The sequence below is a fragment of the Rhinolophus sinicus genome, linkage group LG03 (assembly GCF_036562045.2).
Source record: "Rhinolophus sinicus isolate RSC01 linkage group LG03, ASM3656204v1, whole genome shotgun sequence".
NCBI classification, from domain to species: domain Eukaryota; kingdom Metazoa; phylum Chordata; class Mammalia; order Chiroptera; family Rhinolophidae; genus Rhinolophus; species Rhinolophus sinicus.
Genome location: NC_133753.1, coordinates 145317154 through 145332891, shown reverse-complemented (window position 1 = coordinate 145332891; position 15738 = coordinate 145317154). Strand labels below are relative to the sequence as shown.

At 33.6% G+C, this 15738-nt stretch overlaps 1 protein-coding gene across 1 annotated transcript in view; it reads right to left on the bottom strand.

Moving 5' to 3' along the window:
* Nucleotides 1-2729: 2729 nt before the first annotated feature.
* The window catches only part of EDIL3 (EGF like repeats and discoidin domains 3), a 385902-nt gene continuing 372893 nt past the window's right edge, over nucleotides 2730-15738 (bottom strand). Inside the window, exon 11 of the mRNA XM_019746385.2 lies at nucleotides 2730-5730. Coding sequence (XP_019601944.1) covers nucleotides 5581-5730 — 150 coding nt within the window. The 3' untranslated portion in view covers nucleotides 2730-5580. The remainder of the gene's footprint in view (nucleotides 5731-15738) is intronic.

Below are 15738 nucleotides of genomic sequence, written 5' to 3'. Positions count from 1 at the left end.
TACTATGTATACAAATGTCATGATTCTTTATTTGCCTTATTGAAAATATATATGCATAATTGCTTTTGTTTAGTAAAAGCATATTTGTGTATGTGCAAAAATTAGTGTCATTATATATATTTTATATATTATACTACTGAGAATCATGTACTTAAAAAACAGTATGTTTATATATTCTATCCCTTCAAAATAGAATCATGTACTTAAGAAACAATATGTTTATATATATGTATGTGTATATACATATATATGTATATATGTATATATAGATATATACATATATACATATATATGTATATATGTTGTATATATATATATATATATATATATATATATATATATATATATATATGTATATATCTATATATCTATACATATATATATGTATATATGTATGTATGTATGTATATATATATATATATATATATATATATATATATATACCTTACTTTGTGATATTCCATTTTTAACCTCTGTTCAATTCCTCTTTCCTGGGCCTAGGTGGAAAATGCCACTGATCTTGAGAAGAGCAGTACTGATTATGTCTGCCAGAGTCTCAGGCCTGCTACGGTCCTTTAAATTTCTGCTATATTCTAAGAAGTGAGACAATTATAGAATATGTGTAAATCCATGTTTAATTTGTCATTTAAGTCATTTATCACTGAAAACATTCCTCTTTTGTCACATGCATTCAGTCTACTCCTTTGGCCTGATGCTTATCTTATATGTTATCACAAAGATATTTCCATATTGGCCATGGGGGACATAGTGTTTGAATAAACCATCAGTCTCACTGCCACCACTTCTTTTCCAGGTGGCAGCAGGTTGAGCTTATGCCACAGTTCATCATTATTAACATATTTATGTGTGGGCATATGAATGACACTATGGGAATTTTACTTAAATATGAAAGTGTGGTTCGTGCCTTTGAGGATGTTAAAATCAAATCAAATCAGAGGCAGTCACCATATGCAATGCTTAATCTATAATATGGTGACCGTTTGCTGGTGCCACTATACTATGTTTCCACAACATTACTGTTTTCAAATGATTCAATCAACTCCTGCCAAGATATGCAAAAACAACTAAATGAGGAGCCTTTTCCAAAAATGTTTTCCTATTTCTGCTACCAAATTCATCTAATAGAAATAACTCTTGGAGCAAGTGCCACTTGCCTACTGTGGAAAACACTTCATTTGGCAGCAGTGTTGAAATATCCAGTATGAATTATAGCCACTTACTGCAACAAAATCAAGGAATCCTGTTTCCCACTTCAAAAATCAATAGAAAACATGCTACTTACACTAGGTGTTCTTTCTGCGTAAAGATAAGTGACAATACATTTTGTTCCAGGGTAGTTCAGATATTTCTCAACTAGCAACGTGGTTCAATCCTTCATTTACCAGCTCAGGTAAAAGGGTCCTTTGCATCTCAAAAGCTGGAGGCAATATTTTTCAAAAATAAATAACACACTAACACGATTGGTAATATTATTTAAACTAGCCTTTGGGAAGAGAGAGATAGAGAGCATTGCCTTTCTGACAGTAAAAATTAATGTTTCTTTATCAAAAATCTTTACTTAAAATCATATATTCAAACTGAAGTGCTAGGTATATTAAAATTTTAGGTTTATATATAGAGACTATTTTCCATTCATAAAGTTATCTAAATAGATTTTTTTTTAAACCAATTTCTTCAACATGGTCAGACTTTCCTCCTTGCAATTCCAAATGTTTCTTTTTTTCTTGTTTTTACATATTGAATCAGTTATTTTAAAAGCCACATAGTTGACAATTTTCTATTGAATAATTATTGTGCTATCACAACGAATTTTTACTATGTATACAAATGTCATGATTCTTAATTTGCCTTATTGAAAATATATATGTATAATTGCTTTTGTTTAGTAAAAGCATATTTGTGTATGTGCAAAAATTAGGTAAGCAGTGAAACTCGACTGAACCATTCACATTAAAATACAGATAAAGGGGAACACGCATGGATATATAGAAAGCCATATAATGAGCTGGAATACTGAGAACTGTCAGAGATCCACTGAAGCTCAACTTACAGAACCAACATTTAATTATCTTAAATTGTTTTCCTATTTTTTTTGTTTTTTTGAATCCTAAGAAAATATCCTAAAAGTGGGAAGTACACAGACAATATTTTACCAGTGACTTCCAGAGAGGCAGAAACAGGGTTTATGGAGAAGCCAAGAATTATGATTTGTTTTAAGTAATAGCTTAAGTTACATGGGTAAATACATATGATAGCTTGTGTTATTGCTTCCTACCGACTAGATCTCTTCACTATACTACTGAGAATCATGTACTTAAAAAACAATAGAAGTAACAGCAAAAGCATCTGACTAACAATGAGCAGATCCATGCTGGAACACAAAACTTTACATATGTAGAAGGTAAAGAAACAACTTTGGATTATTAGTATTCAAATAAAATTTTCATAACTAAAAGGAGCAGGAGAAATGCACACATTTTAATGATTTTGGATAGGCCAATTTTGCTGATATCAATGTATATATAGAAGCTATTGTAATTTCTGTCTTTTTCTGCATTTGTTTAACTGTCCTATACAAACAAACAAACAAAAACAAATAAACAAAAATAAATAAACTAAGCAGGTAGTTAAAGAGTAGTGGGCATTCACATTCAGACAATTTGTGTATTCTTACAAAAGTGTTTAATTACAACTGCTTCAAAAGTATCCCAGATTTTCAAAAGTTTTATTTTAAGTTTGAAGACTAGACAAAGTCATACTGATTTTACAACATCCTACATGATTTAAGTATATATACAAAGAAAAGGAAAAAACAACAACATTGGAATATTACACAGCTTGAAAGTTTGCAAAGGTTATTTGTGTCTTAGTTACTTTTGTACGTAATGACACATCAGACGCCAGCAGAATTATATTTCATAATTTGTTGATAGCAAAGATACAATCATTAATACCCTAAGTCTTCAAAATTCACACCAATCCTTATGAAGTCATTCAGAAAGAGAAAGTCAACCCTAAAATTGGAATTAGTGACTATGATAAATGCTTTTAATAAGACAGATAAAATGGATATATTTAAAATTTTAAATATCATAGGTTATAAAATCAGCATCTTATACTTAGTTACTCAGTATGGTGAAGGCTAGGTGATTCTTTTGTGTATTCTGCTTATGAGGTTTTACTTGTTTTAGTGTGAATTTAAAGAGAAATTTGCTTCATTTTGCTGTCACTGTTACCAGTGACACAAAAGCTACATACTACTCTGCAATGATTATTAACATTTCCATGTGTGGGAATCCCTTTATTGTCATGAATTTTGGGCACCATAGGACAAATTCATCGTGCCATGTTGGTGAAGAGCATTTAGAGCAGAGAGAAAATGCACACGCAAGAGAAATCTATTTCAATGTATTTCTAAAAGGTAACAAATATAATTTTCACAAACTCCTTTTAAAAAATATTTGTTTAAAAAACTATCAATAGAATAACATTTAAATCATCATAAGAAGCCATGAATGATTTTGAAAAACTAAATCATTACAAAGAATTACTCAAAAATTTAAAAACATACTCTGTTAAGAATGAAAAATTGTGCATTAATCTATAAAGGAAAACAACTAGAAATTTGGTGGGATAGTAAGTCTTTAAAGAAGCAAGGGCTACTAGCTAAACAGTAAGTGTGTGTATACTTTTGGCCCTAACTAATTATTTGAACATCACTGTAAAATTTAGCAAATTAAAAATACTTGAATTCCTAATTTTAAAGTTATCTCAAAAAGACAGTACTGAGGTTATGGCATTTTTTTTTTTTTTTTTTGAAAGATGCTGAGAACTATCATCATTTCAGATGCTTTAAATCAACAATTTCATATTAAGGCCTGACATAGGAAGCACGTGGACATAGGACAAATATGTGTCCAGACAGTCCTAATTTTGCTCTTGTTAAAAATACATTATGATTGACTTTCTCTTTAAATTCTTCACTGTAATTGAAGACCACTCCATATATACATCATTAAGAAATGCTAATAACACATAGACAGACAAGACAGTAACAGTCTAGTGGCTTTTGTTTTGCAGCACAAATAATAAAAGAAACAAGAAACTTAGCAGTGTTGCACAGGACCTCAACATTTCGTATACATACCGTATTTTCTTTTCCAGGGCTCTTAATTTAAAACTCCAATATTCTGTGTCTAAGCCTTATAAAATAAATAAGTGTAATGCTTATAATTAGATGTTGAGGACTTTTATGGAGGCAGTGTGAGCTTTGACTTGAGGAACATGTCAATGAGATCTCCGTTATCAATAACAAATTGTTATGATGATTCTTATTGTAGCAGGCTCTTTGAAGCAAAAGAATCAATTTTCATCTTGAAAATAGTTTACTAGTTTGTCATTAGTAAATACTTTTCTTCTTACAAATAACTCCACAAAGTGCTTTCCTGGGAAATCACTACCAGTTTCAAATCTTCAGAAAATTTTAGTTTCACAGGAAATGCAGAGATGAACAAAGAAATGATGAGAATGCTTGGCCAAGCTATGCAGCTCTATGTTAATATCTGTTTGTTAAAAAATTTTAAATAGACAAACAAAGAATTTACCATTCTATTATGTTATAGCAAAGATAGGCTATGTAAATACCATCAAAATGAAGATTGAAATTTTGGTTTAAAGAAGAATAATACAATTTCATTGTTGTTTATTTAGCAAAATGGTAGTACTGGGTTCTTTATAGAGGAAGTATTTGGAAATTACATAGTTATAGCTTCCTTCAAAAATATAATTGCAGATTTAATCTACTGATATTAATTATGATCAATCTACCGATTTTCAATCATGTTCCATATATATAAACAAACATGATACTTCTTTAAGGCAAATAATAGGGAAAAACTCAATTGGAAAAATATAAACATATTCAGGCAATATACAATATAAAGAATATAAAATACAACAAAAAGGAAAGAAGATCACATAATCTCTGATTAAAAATAATAAAAGTAAAATGAGAATTAAAATATCAATTAGTACCGCATGTTACAGATTCTTCTTCAAAATTCTATTATAAACACTAACAGTGGTAGGCACAAGGAAACAATTAGGATAATGCAGAGTCACTACAGAAAAAAAAAACAAAAACCTTATTGCTAACATTGCAGTATTCCTTTTATGAGAATTAGTTGAGAATTGATTATAAAAGCGCTGTCAACTCTTGCTTTATTTGATAACTATGAGTTTTTTTTTTACCCTTGCTATTACAAGAGTGCTACTTTCTTTCCCTAACAAAGTTCAACCAGTGTGAATTATTCAGAAAGCCAAGAGAAAAGTAATATATGGCTAATGTGATGCTGCTTAAGAAACTTAAATGATAAAAATTAAATTAAACCATTGAAAAGGCAGGCTTAGACCTCCTTAAAAAGACAGTTAGTGGCCTACCGTAATTTGAGCACTTTTTCATGAAAACCCCATTCAGTTTCCTACAGATTTTGCACAGTTCATTCCATGGTGATAGAGAGAAGGGAAATAGAGAGGAGGGTTGTGGGGTGTGCAGTCTCCTCACTCCTCCTCTGTGCAGCCCAGCAGCTCTGACCGCAGCGTGATCCTCCCATACCAGGACCAAGGAACGATTCTTATGTGCCGTGCATAGATGGGAGGGTCGATGACGTTTTTTCTGTGGGTATCATTGTCAAAATTGCCCTGGAAAACCTAGTAAAGGAGAGCAAAGAATATAAATCATGTAGCTTTCTTCTTCTTGGGAATCATTTTTATTATTTTCTTTGGAGCATTTTTCCCAAAGGTGAGATTGATAACTAATCATGTTATGTTTTTAAAAATAAATTGCATCTTTTTATTGATTATGTTAAAATTGTCAATTAACGTTTCATTTAAAGAGATAAATAAGATGGACATTTGTTGTCTATGGCAGGAATTCATAGTTCTATTATTTTTAGCTGCCTATTAGGCTTTTTTTTTAATGCAACAGATATTTATTTTTGCTTTTGGCACAGACGGATGTTGGTTAGGCAGATTGTTGAAGGGGCTCTCTTCTAAGAGGTGACTCAGAGATCCAGGATGCTTGCAAACTACAGCCATCTTCTGAAACATGTGGCCTCCACATTCATAAGGGACAAGGGTAGAAAGGGTTGCTACATTGTGCGGGATGTTTCAAAGAGCGAGGTATGGAAGCAGCTTACATCATTTCTGGATACACCTCATTGACCTTGACCCCAGCCCAACTGAAAAGGAGTCTGGGAAATGGAGAGGAGCACACGGATATTTGGTGAGCATAACCCTCCCTATCACACTGTCTTTTTGTTCATTTCTTACATACAGAACAAAATTAATCCATCTTCAAGAGAGACAATCTAATCAATGCTGTTTGTGAACTACATTTTTGTCTTTTTCTTTTTCTTTCTTTTTTTTTTTTTTTTTTGGCTTCTCTATTAATTTCTGGATCCATACAGTACTGCTGTGATCATTGTGGCTTATAATGCCCTGAGATATTGGCATGGCATGACTGTTCTCCTTCATTCTTCTTTTGTTTCAAATCTTTTTTGAGCATTTTTCTCCCAAGTGACCTTTATAATAACTTTGAGAAGTGCCTGCTTCAGAAGGGAAAAATCAAAACATTGAAATCTTGATAGGAATGTCATTAAATTATAAATTACTTTTGGAGAAATTCATGTATTTATAATCTTTAAAGATTTTACCGTTTTTTTAACCTATAGATTCTGAACATTTACTATTAAAGTCATTTCTATTTTTAACTTTTTTACATTTTTTGTTTTAGCTCAACTAGGATAGCGAAAATCTCTTCAAGGTTTTCCCTTTTAATTTTGTTAGGCATCTTATAATTGGAAAATAATTGTTTTATTGCTTGAAATCAAAACATGACTAGGTGGCCATAGGGATACCTGAAAATAAAATTCCCCAAAAGGGAAAAAAAATCCTCCATCATCATATGACAGAATATTTAACCCTTATCTTGGAACATTCTCATATTAAAGGGAATGTTTTTAAAAATGGCCTTCAAGAATAAGTTGGTTCAGTCCCACAAAAGTTTCCATAGAAAGAAAAAAAATAAAATAAAGATATTCTTCTTTAAAGCATTAGGCAGCATGGCACTGATTAATAGAAGCAACAGACAAAATGGGCTAATCTTTTTGCTGGTTTCATGGAAAGATTGTGAGGCCAAAAACAAACTGCCATTCCCATTTGGTGGGGGAATGATTTTTCAACTTGACACAAACTATATCTCAAAGGCTATTTTTGAATAAATGTTTGCTAAAGAAACGAATACTGAACTAGGCCAAGTCTAGAATTCATCATCCTGGCATATCTGAATCCACATTCATTTAATAAGAATTTTATCCTCAGCAATGGTCTTGCTTGATTGGCCAAGAAGGAACAAATTCTGGATTGAAATGTTACTAAATAACAGTGTCTCTGTTAGCAAAAACTAGCATATAGAGGACATACCACACAAACACTCACCAAAAGCGTGAGAGAGCTTGTCATTGCAACAGCAGAAAATAGGAGAGTACATTCAATGGTTTCTAACATTCTCTCTGACATATGATATTGAATTCAAATGCTTCACTGAGACTGTGGTGTTACAATTTAATATAGAATCTAAAATCCAATTTCATAGCTGTGCTAGAGAACTTAATGTATATCTTTGGAATAATAGAGCTTAAATTCATTAACTTTCATCCCAAGATCTATGACAGTCCAACATATACCACTTGTAGGGAAGGAAATACAGGAAGGAATAATTTTCAAGTCACTGGTCTTCAGCACGTTTCCATAAGGAAATGTCAACCCACAAAGCAGTGGCTGAGTTATTAGTTATCTCTTTATAATGGAGAATATGTATAGAGAAACTACATCAGCTTTGAAATTGCATACAGCTAGGACATTTCTTATTTAACGTGTACAAGTCATAAATATTTGAATATTTATTAAAACATTAAAAATAGGTGATTAAAAAAACAAAAATGTCCATTAAAAAACAGCCAAAATCTACATTTGAATGACCCAAAACACAATCTAAAAGGACTGATAAAAGTATTTTTTTATCTTCAGAGGTCTCTCAGCACAGAACACAAAGCACACATTTGCAAATTCAAGCATGATATCTTGTACTTGCTGTGCAAACATGTGGCACGTATGCTGTTTTCTTGTCTCTAGCACTAGGAAGATCCTGCTTAAGAATGTCATTTCAATATTTTACCTGGCAAAGGAATGCAAACTCAGTATTTTTAGTTAACTTTACAAAATTTGTAAGAATTCTAGAAGAGTGCTTTCACATACACACTTTAGAGATTTAAGCACCTTGATTGAAATCAAAGTCTGAAAAGCCTGATGGAGAACATTGAATCTCCAGGTAGAAGAGGAAGCATTATATGTGAGAAAGAGACTTTGATTTAGAAGTTTTTAAAAATAGTACGCATTAATTTCAGTTTCAGGAGATTTAATTAGCTGATGACAAGTTTGCTGATGTACTCAAACATGATAATGCTTAGGGGACTTTCAGGCTTTTCCCAACATATAGGACCTTGAGAAAAAGGCACTCAAGGTACTTTGGAGAGGTTTCCACAATTACAACCTAGGAGAAGATATGAGAAAATGCAGCTGCATCAACATGGCTGAGATCTTGGATTTTGTTTTCTAAAGCCAACTCCTCTGTGATACTAGTTGAAATTAAAATCAGATTCAAGTGATAATTCAAATCTAAACACAACGAGACTATCAGATAAAATAAAACAATGTTCCTTCACACTTAAAATTTTTGGTAAGATGAGACTTGTCATTCTTCGTTCAAGAAAATGGTCTATTCAGACCAAAGTAGATGCCACCGATTGGAGACGCCAAGGATCATGGAAAAAGGCAATATTATCCTCCATGACACAAGCGGAGAGTCGGGCATATCTTAGCTTCTCATGTACTATGACTCTGCCTTTCACAAATATTGAGAAACCCTTTGGGGAATTTTGCACATACTACTTAATTAGCAAGTCATCTGTTTCATGAAGATGTAATTCTTTCTATTTGTCTTACACTTTACTCATTAAAAGTTTTAAAGTGATTCCCATTGTTCTAACTTTTTGGAATTTATGTTCACATCATCCAAACAGTGAGTAGTTTTAAATATGATTATAGCCTCCCCGAGCTCTGCAAGGCTAACGTAACGAGTCAGAACTTCAGCAAGGTCTCAAGTGCGCCTCAGGTCATTCCTATGGTCTTCTGGCTACCGCTTCTAGATTTCCTTATTTCTCCTCTAATACGTGGAGACTAGAACCACATGTGGGATTCCAGATATTGTGGAAATAAAAGGGTTGAATAAAGCTTTCTCAGGTTTTCCTCGATCGTCAAACATATTTGTTTTATTGACTACACCTGTACACTAATCTGTAGTCTTTAAGAGTTAAGGACAAAGATAAAAATCCATTTCTCTGAGGCAGCATGTGTGTGTGGGGGGTGGGGGGGTGGGGGATAAAGAGGTGGAGGGGTGGGGAGTTGGTGACTGCAAAAACTAAGAATTATGTACTTAGCATATATAATTTCAATTACTTATCCTCTCATCCAGAGTGCTTATAAAGAAATTAGATAAGAACCACTTTTCTAGCTCTGATCCCTGAGAAGCCCTGTTTTTATCTGATTATACACATACACTAGAAGAATCTGAGATTGGAAGTGAGGGCATAGACCTGCTAGCGTCAACTTCCTTTGCTAATATTTCTGACACGGAACTTTCACCCTATCCACGGTAAGCCTCAATATAGTAGGGCAGGTATGTATTTAGACACTTTTAAAGTCTGCCTTTTTATTAGGCTGAAATATGCCTCTTTCTTAGTTCCACCTATTCATTCGGCTGTTTTTTTTTTTTCTCTAGCTATCAAAAAAAGGGCATTTTTTTTTTTACATATTTAACAATAACTAACACAAACCTTTCAAACACAAATTCAATGCTAGGCTAAACATTCATGGGTCCTTAAAAAAATTCCTCAGGTAAGATGATTTTCAAAGTTATGATCTTGATTACATTCCATTGGCTACCTTCTAGTTTAACTGTGACTCGATTCAAGTATTTGTTTGGATATAGTATGTAGTAATTACCTGAATGGCTCAAAAGAGTGTACCTTTATTGTGGATGCAATACTTCTATCAATACAGTCTAAGATTTAAAACTATTATATTACATTTTGGGTCATAGTTGGTTGATTTATGGTCAAATAAACTCTGAACTTTTTCATAAAATTTCCCTTAATCCACGCTTTTCCCAATATTTTGCTTGTAAAATGGATTTATAGATGTAGAAAATTATATTTATCCCGATTTCATTTCATTTTATTGAATTCATGGCATTTTAAAAATAGCAATTCCTAGTTATGATCTAAAATTACGACCTATTTAAAAACTAGTGGAAATTTAGTGGACATTAGTATTTAAGTATCTATTTCATAAAGTAACCATTTATATATTACATGCATATAAAATCTGATTTTTGTGGGTGATCTAAAGGACTTATACTTACTAGTTTATGGTTCAGCATTTTTTTATACTTAGTATCAACGTTACTTGAAGCTTTTTGGATTGTCAAATATTTCAGAGTTATAACTTGAATCAATGCTTTAAGTGATTAAAAGCCTTATGAAAATTGTCACAGAATTAGTATGTACAAATGATGTTAAATGTAATATTTATCTATTTGAATAGGGTTTGTAAGAGAGACTTCAGTTGTTTCTGATTCTATGACTAGATTATGAATATATTTTAGGCTAATCTGTAATTTAATTTATATCCTACTTTGCCCTATTGTGAAGCTTGTCAAAAATCACAACTTTTCATTAAAAAAGTACAATGAAAATTATTGCCTTACAATGCATAGGAAATTGTCTTTTAAAAAGTTTCAGCTGGTTGTATAAATCTACATACATCACATTTAAAAATTCTTACTGGCAGTTTTACATGTGCGAAACTTCTGTTAGTGACTGGATATAAAAAACTTGAAACGAAAGTTTGATTCTTTTAGCTGATATAGACTCTAGCTATTATTCAGTGAATTCAATTTTCTAGGAAAATTTACCAGCATCCTGAAACTATTTCATGATTGAATGGCTGGTATATCATTCTTGATGGTTTTCTCTACAATCAATTCCACCAACTGAAAGAAACTCTGTAACAAAATTAGTATAAATACAAGTACATTCTTTTAGATGTAATAAGAAAAAAACGAACCAGTTTCCAGGTAAATTCTAATATTCTAAGAAACTTTCCTTAGAAATTAGTGCATATCGAGAATCACATTCTAAGAGGTACACCCAAAGAAACAAGCAAATAATAAAAAAAACAAAAAAGAAAAACCCCAATGCTTTGTTGGAGATAGTAGTGTGTGCTAACAAGAGTCTACATTGATCATCGGTCTGCAAAAGTTGGGGGTAGGCATCACTATAGGGCATCCTAACAATGCTGTAGCAAAAATCCTGAGCGGTAGAGGAACAGGGAGCTGTCAACATTGTCTTCCAACCCCCAGTATCTTGAGCAGAAACACTGCCCTCCAAAAGTGCTGATGAAGTAAGGCCATTGCCAACCAAAACAATTTGTTAGCAGGTGAACATTTCTGCAGGATGTGTCAAATCTAGTCTGTAGATGATCTGGTGTCTGCAGATACATGTCAGTCCAGTGAGCATTGTACAGTCCATACAACTTTATGTAATGTGAGTGTGCAGTAAAAGACTAACCTTACCCAAAGGGAAGTCTGACCTTTGCCCTCGGCTCCTGGGAGATATTATCTAATCCCTTGGAAAGTCCTGTATAATAAGAGTGTCTTTGTTCATGTAGGGGGCCTTGGGTCACATCACACAGTCTAGGCTAACAATGTGATTTATGGTGGGGGCTTTGGGCCAGCTTGACTACTGGAGGGGCTGCAGACTAATGTCAGCCATGCAGGTGGTCAACCACGTCTACATGACTGAGCTTCAATAAAATCTCTGAGCATCAAGGCTGAGGTGAGTTTCTGAGGTTAACAATACTTCTTGTGTATTGTCACACATCATTGCTGAGACAGGTAGCACTGTCCAAGACTCCCCTGAGAGAGAACAATAGAAAATTCATGCCTGGAACTCTTCTGGACTCTGCCGCACATGCCTGTTCTCTTGGCTAAGTTTTATTTCAATCTTTTCACTGTCATTAACTGCAACTGTGAGTACAACAGTTTTAAATGAGTTCTGCGAATCCTTCTACTGGGTTATCAAACCTGAGGGGGTCTTAGGAACCTCTGCACTGGTAATTGGTTTCAGAAAGGTGGGTGGATTTGGGAACTCCCGAACTTTGTAACGAGCAATTGATGTTGAAGAGTTAGAGGTTTCACAGAGGACATTCTGATATTTGTAGCATTGATTAGTCTGAAAAGGGACCTCGATTATCTGAAAGAATCATGTCTAAAACTTTCTCAACATCAAGTGCCAGGACTGTGACAAAAATTAACTTAATATTTTCTGATTCTTTGAAGAAATCCTGACCTGACAACCTATTGAAATTTATTTATTGTAGCCCTAGAGTACACTTTCTAAATCCTCTACTTTTAGTTTCTATTGTTTTACTTGCTCTTATTTTCTGTAAATATTTATTCTCATGGACATAAATTTAATAAATATATCAAACCACTAGTATGACTTGTTTTGTTTCATATTTCAGTAACAAAACAATTCAATGTCTTTATTCTTCTGTATTTCTTTAATATCATTTCTGCAAAGGCTTATACATTCTTTGGGGAATATTACTTTGGCCATCTACTGAGGATTAATTTGAAAGCCCCTGAGAAACTGCAGCAGTCAGGTTTTCTGAAAGCTGTAGAGCATGGTGACATAAATAAATAATGCTGCACCATATTTCATATTGGATGCCAATTTTTCTCTGTGTTTCTTTCAAAGTGTTGTTTTATTTCATAAGCCCTTTTGAAAGTCTGGAGCCTGGTTGCTTCAGAAGTTTCTTTCTTCCCAAGCTCCCTCAATGAAATTATATGAGGCTTTCAAACCGCCTATCCAAAGATTTAACTTCAAAGATCCAATTATTGAACAGTTTTGTTTGATGGGGGAGTGAAAATAAAAACATGGGGACAAGTTCCATGTCTTTCTTCTACCAGTGCATGAATCATTTTCAGCCATTAAAATGAATATATGGATTCTCTGAGAAAATGATTTCCACTCCCATTGTTGGTCTCAGGAGATTTCATGTGGCTCTGAAGTTGGCTCTCTTTTGTAATTATGCAAAAAACTCAGTCTTTGGCTTCAGGCAAAGCTACATTTCACTGAACTGATCTGGCTTTGCTTCATGCTCTGAGTATATAGAAATCTCTGATTATATCCCAAGAAATTTTTTACTAAACCGCAAATTTGATGTTCACTTAGAATTCCTGCTGTACTATTTTGTACTCTACGGTTCTTTCTGTTAGACTTTTTTTCCGTCTTCAAAATGCATCAATGGGAGATTCTAATAAAATTGGCTAAAAGTGAAAATATGTTCCATTTTTTTTTCTGTAACTTGGAGATAAAGGGTCATTTATTACTTTTCAAATAGTCATATGTTCTCTGTCATTTTCCTGTAATTGATGTGAAAGGTGGTCGGCTAATACACAATTCTTGATTGAGAAAGAAAGTTGTGATGTCTTTCTAAAATTCATTCTTTCCTCGGCACTCTGGAGACTGGAATGTTGGGAAAGAGGAGGGAATGGCACACCTTTGGGAGTATTTTTGAGAATGTTTAACTTCTGGCTTATCATAGAAGGGCTCAACTGACCCAAAGAGATAGAGATAAAACTCTCCACAGTCATATCAACTTCTCTATCATTGGCTATACTTGTGATTTCCCAGTCCACTGTAAGTATGGCAAGTTGAGCTAAGGTTTTATAAAGATCCAACCCAGCTAGATGAGAGAGGAAAGGGACTGAGACAGAGTAGTCTCTTCCACTGTGGTTTTCTTGCATAACTTTAGCACCAAGTAGCTGGAGACCTGGCAGCTTATTAGAAAGTGCCAGAAGAGCCTCACTGAGAAACTCACATGACTTTTGTGATTAGGTCTTCACCCTGGAAAACAACCCAGAGAAAAATCAAAGCAAACGACTTTAACTCTGTTGAATGTTATCTTCCAACTCCCAAACTCGCTGGCATTTAGGTGCTCAGTCTAAAAGTCTGTAGGACACATCACCATCTTAAACTTATGATGCAAGTCTCCTTAAGAAAGAAGACTATCCTAGGACATATATCACATAGAATGACTGCCTATAAATATCTATGAAACATAAAATATGCCACTCTAAACTGTGGCTATATATTAAACTATCTGCTTTCTAGCACTCAGATTTTGACTGTCATAAGAAATATTCCTACAGAAAAAAATAGAACTGGGAGATCATTTGCTTTTCAAAGATATTTCCAGGAGATATCTCCAGGAGACTATCCAGGAATAGTCAGAGATTATGACCATCTCGTGTTTTCTTTTTAGTCTAACACCAAAAATGCAGAAATGCCTTTCCTGTTTTCTATAAAAGTACAGAGTGGCCTTCCTCTCTATGGAAGCTGAGTGATCGTCTCTCAGAATTTCCTAATTCACACCAGGCATTTTATATTTTATCAGAGCAATCTACATACAGGCTGATACTACCCCTCCATAGTAGATATCTAAATGTTGGGGCAGGAGAGAAATCAGTGTCTGATAATTCCCACTCGACATTAGGAACCTTTGTGTCACTCCATGTCTCTTTGAAGAGTTTCATCTTGTCTTGGTCAGAAATGACTCAGTACAGGGACATATGTATGAGCACAGTAGTGATTTAAGCATTCAACCATGTGTCTATGCCAAATTGGTGCTGAGGGGAAAAGAGGGTTAGGGAGTAGCAGAAAATAATCCTGGACACGAATGGTGAGGTGGCAAAGAGGAACTCAGCTGAAACAGAGTGTGTGTGTGTGTATATGTGTTTGCCTAGGTATAGAAGGAAGGCATTCTCATTTATCCTCTCCCCTTTTGTGTATTCTCAGGAGACCACTTGGTCCAGCTGGAAGATCTGGAAGTTCTTAAATGGAAACAGAGATGTACGATATAAGATATGGGATAGCCCTATACAAAAATATTTTTCATCGTTTATCTGAAATTCAAATGTAACAGGGTGTCCTGTATTTTATTTGTTAAATCTGGCAACTTTAAGTGAAGAGCATAGGCCCTGAACTGAGTAGGTAAAAACTCTGCTTTAGCCTGAGCTGAATCACAAATTTTGTCTCAATGAGTTGAGGAGTATATTGATTGTTAAAATGTACTTGTTATCAGGAGGGAAACAACAACTTTGTTATTAATTACAGATATTGGTGAACTACTGAAAAGAAGAAATGAAAGTACAATTTTGCTATGTAAAAGTAACATTATTCTCACTCTTATGAAAAATACCTTCCTTTAATTATTATTAACTATTTAACATTTCATTTATCTGTACAAAATTAATTTCGTTTCTTGCTTTATTGGAAAGCAGGAAATTAATTCCTGTGTTCAGTCTTCTGCAGTTTGGGCATCTGTTCACAGCTGCAGAAATATAGGGAGGAATGTCCTTTAATGCAGGACATTCAGTGGATTTATCTTTTACTTTATAAAGTTATCTTTTAATCGATTTTGTGTCTCATCTTACACCAGAAGCTTCATCATATTGAGAAATGTGTTGCCTTT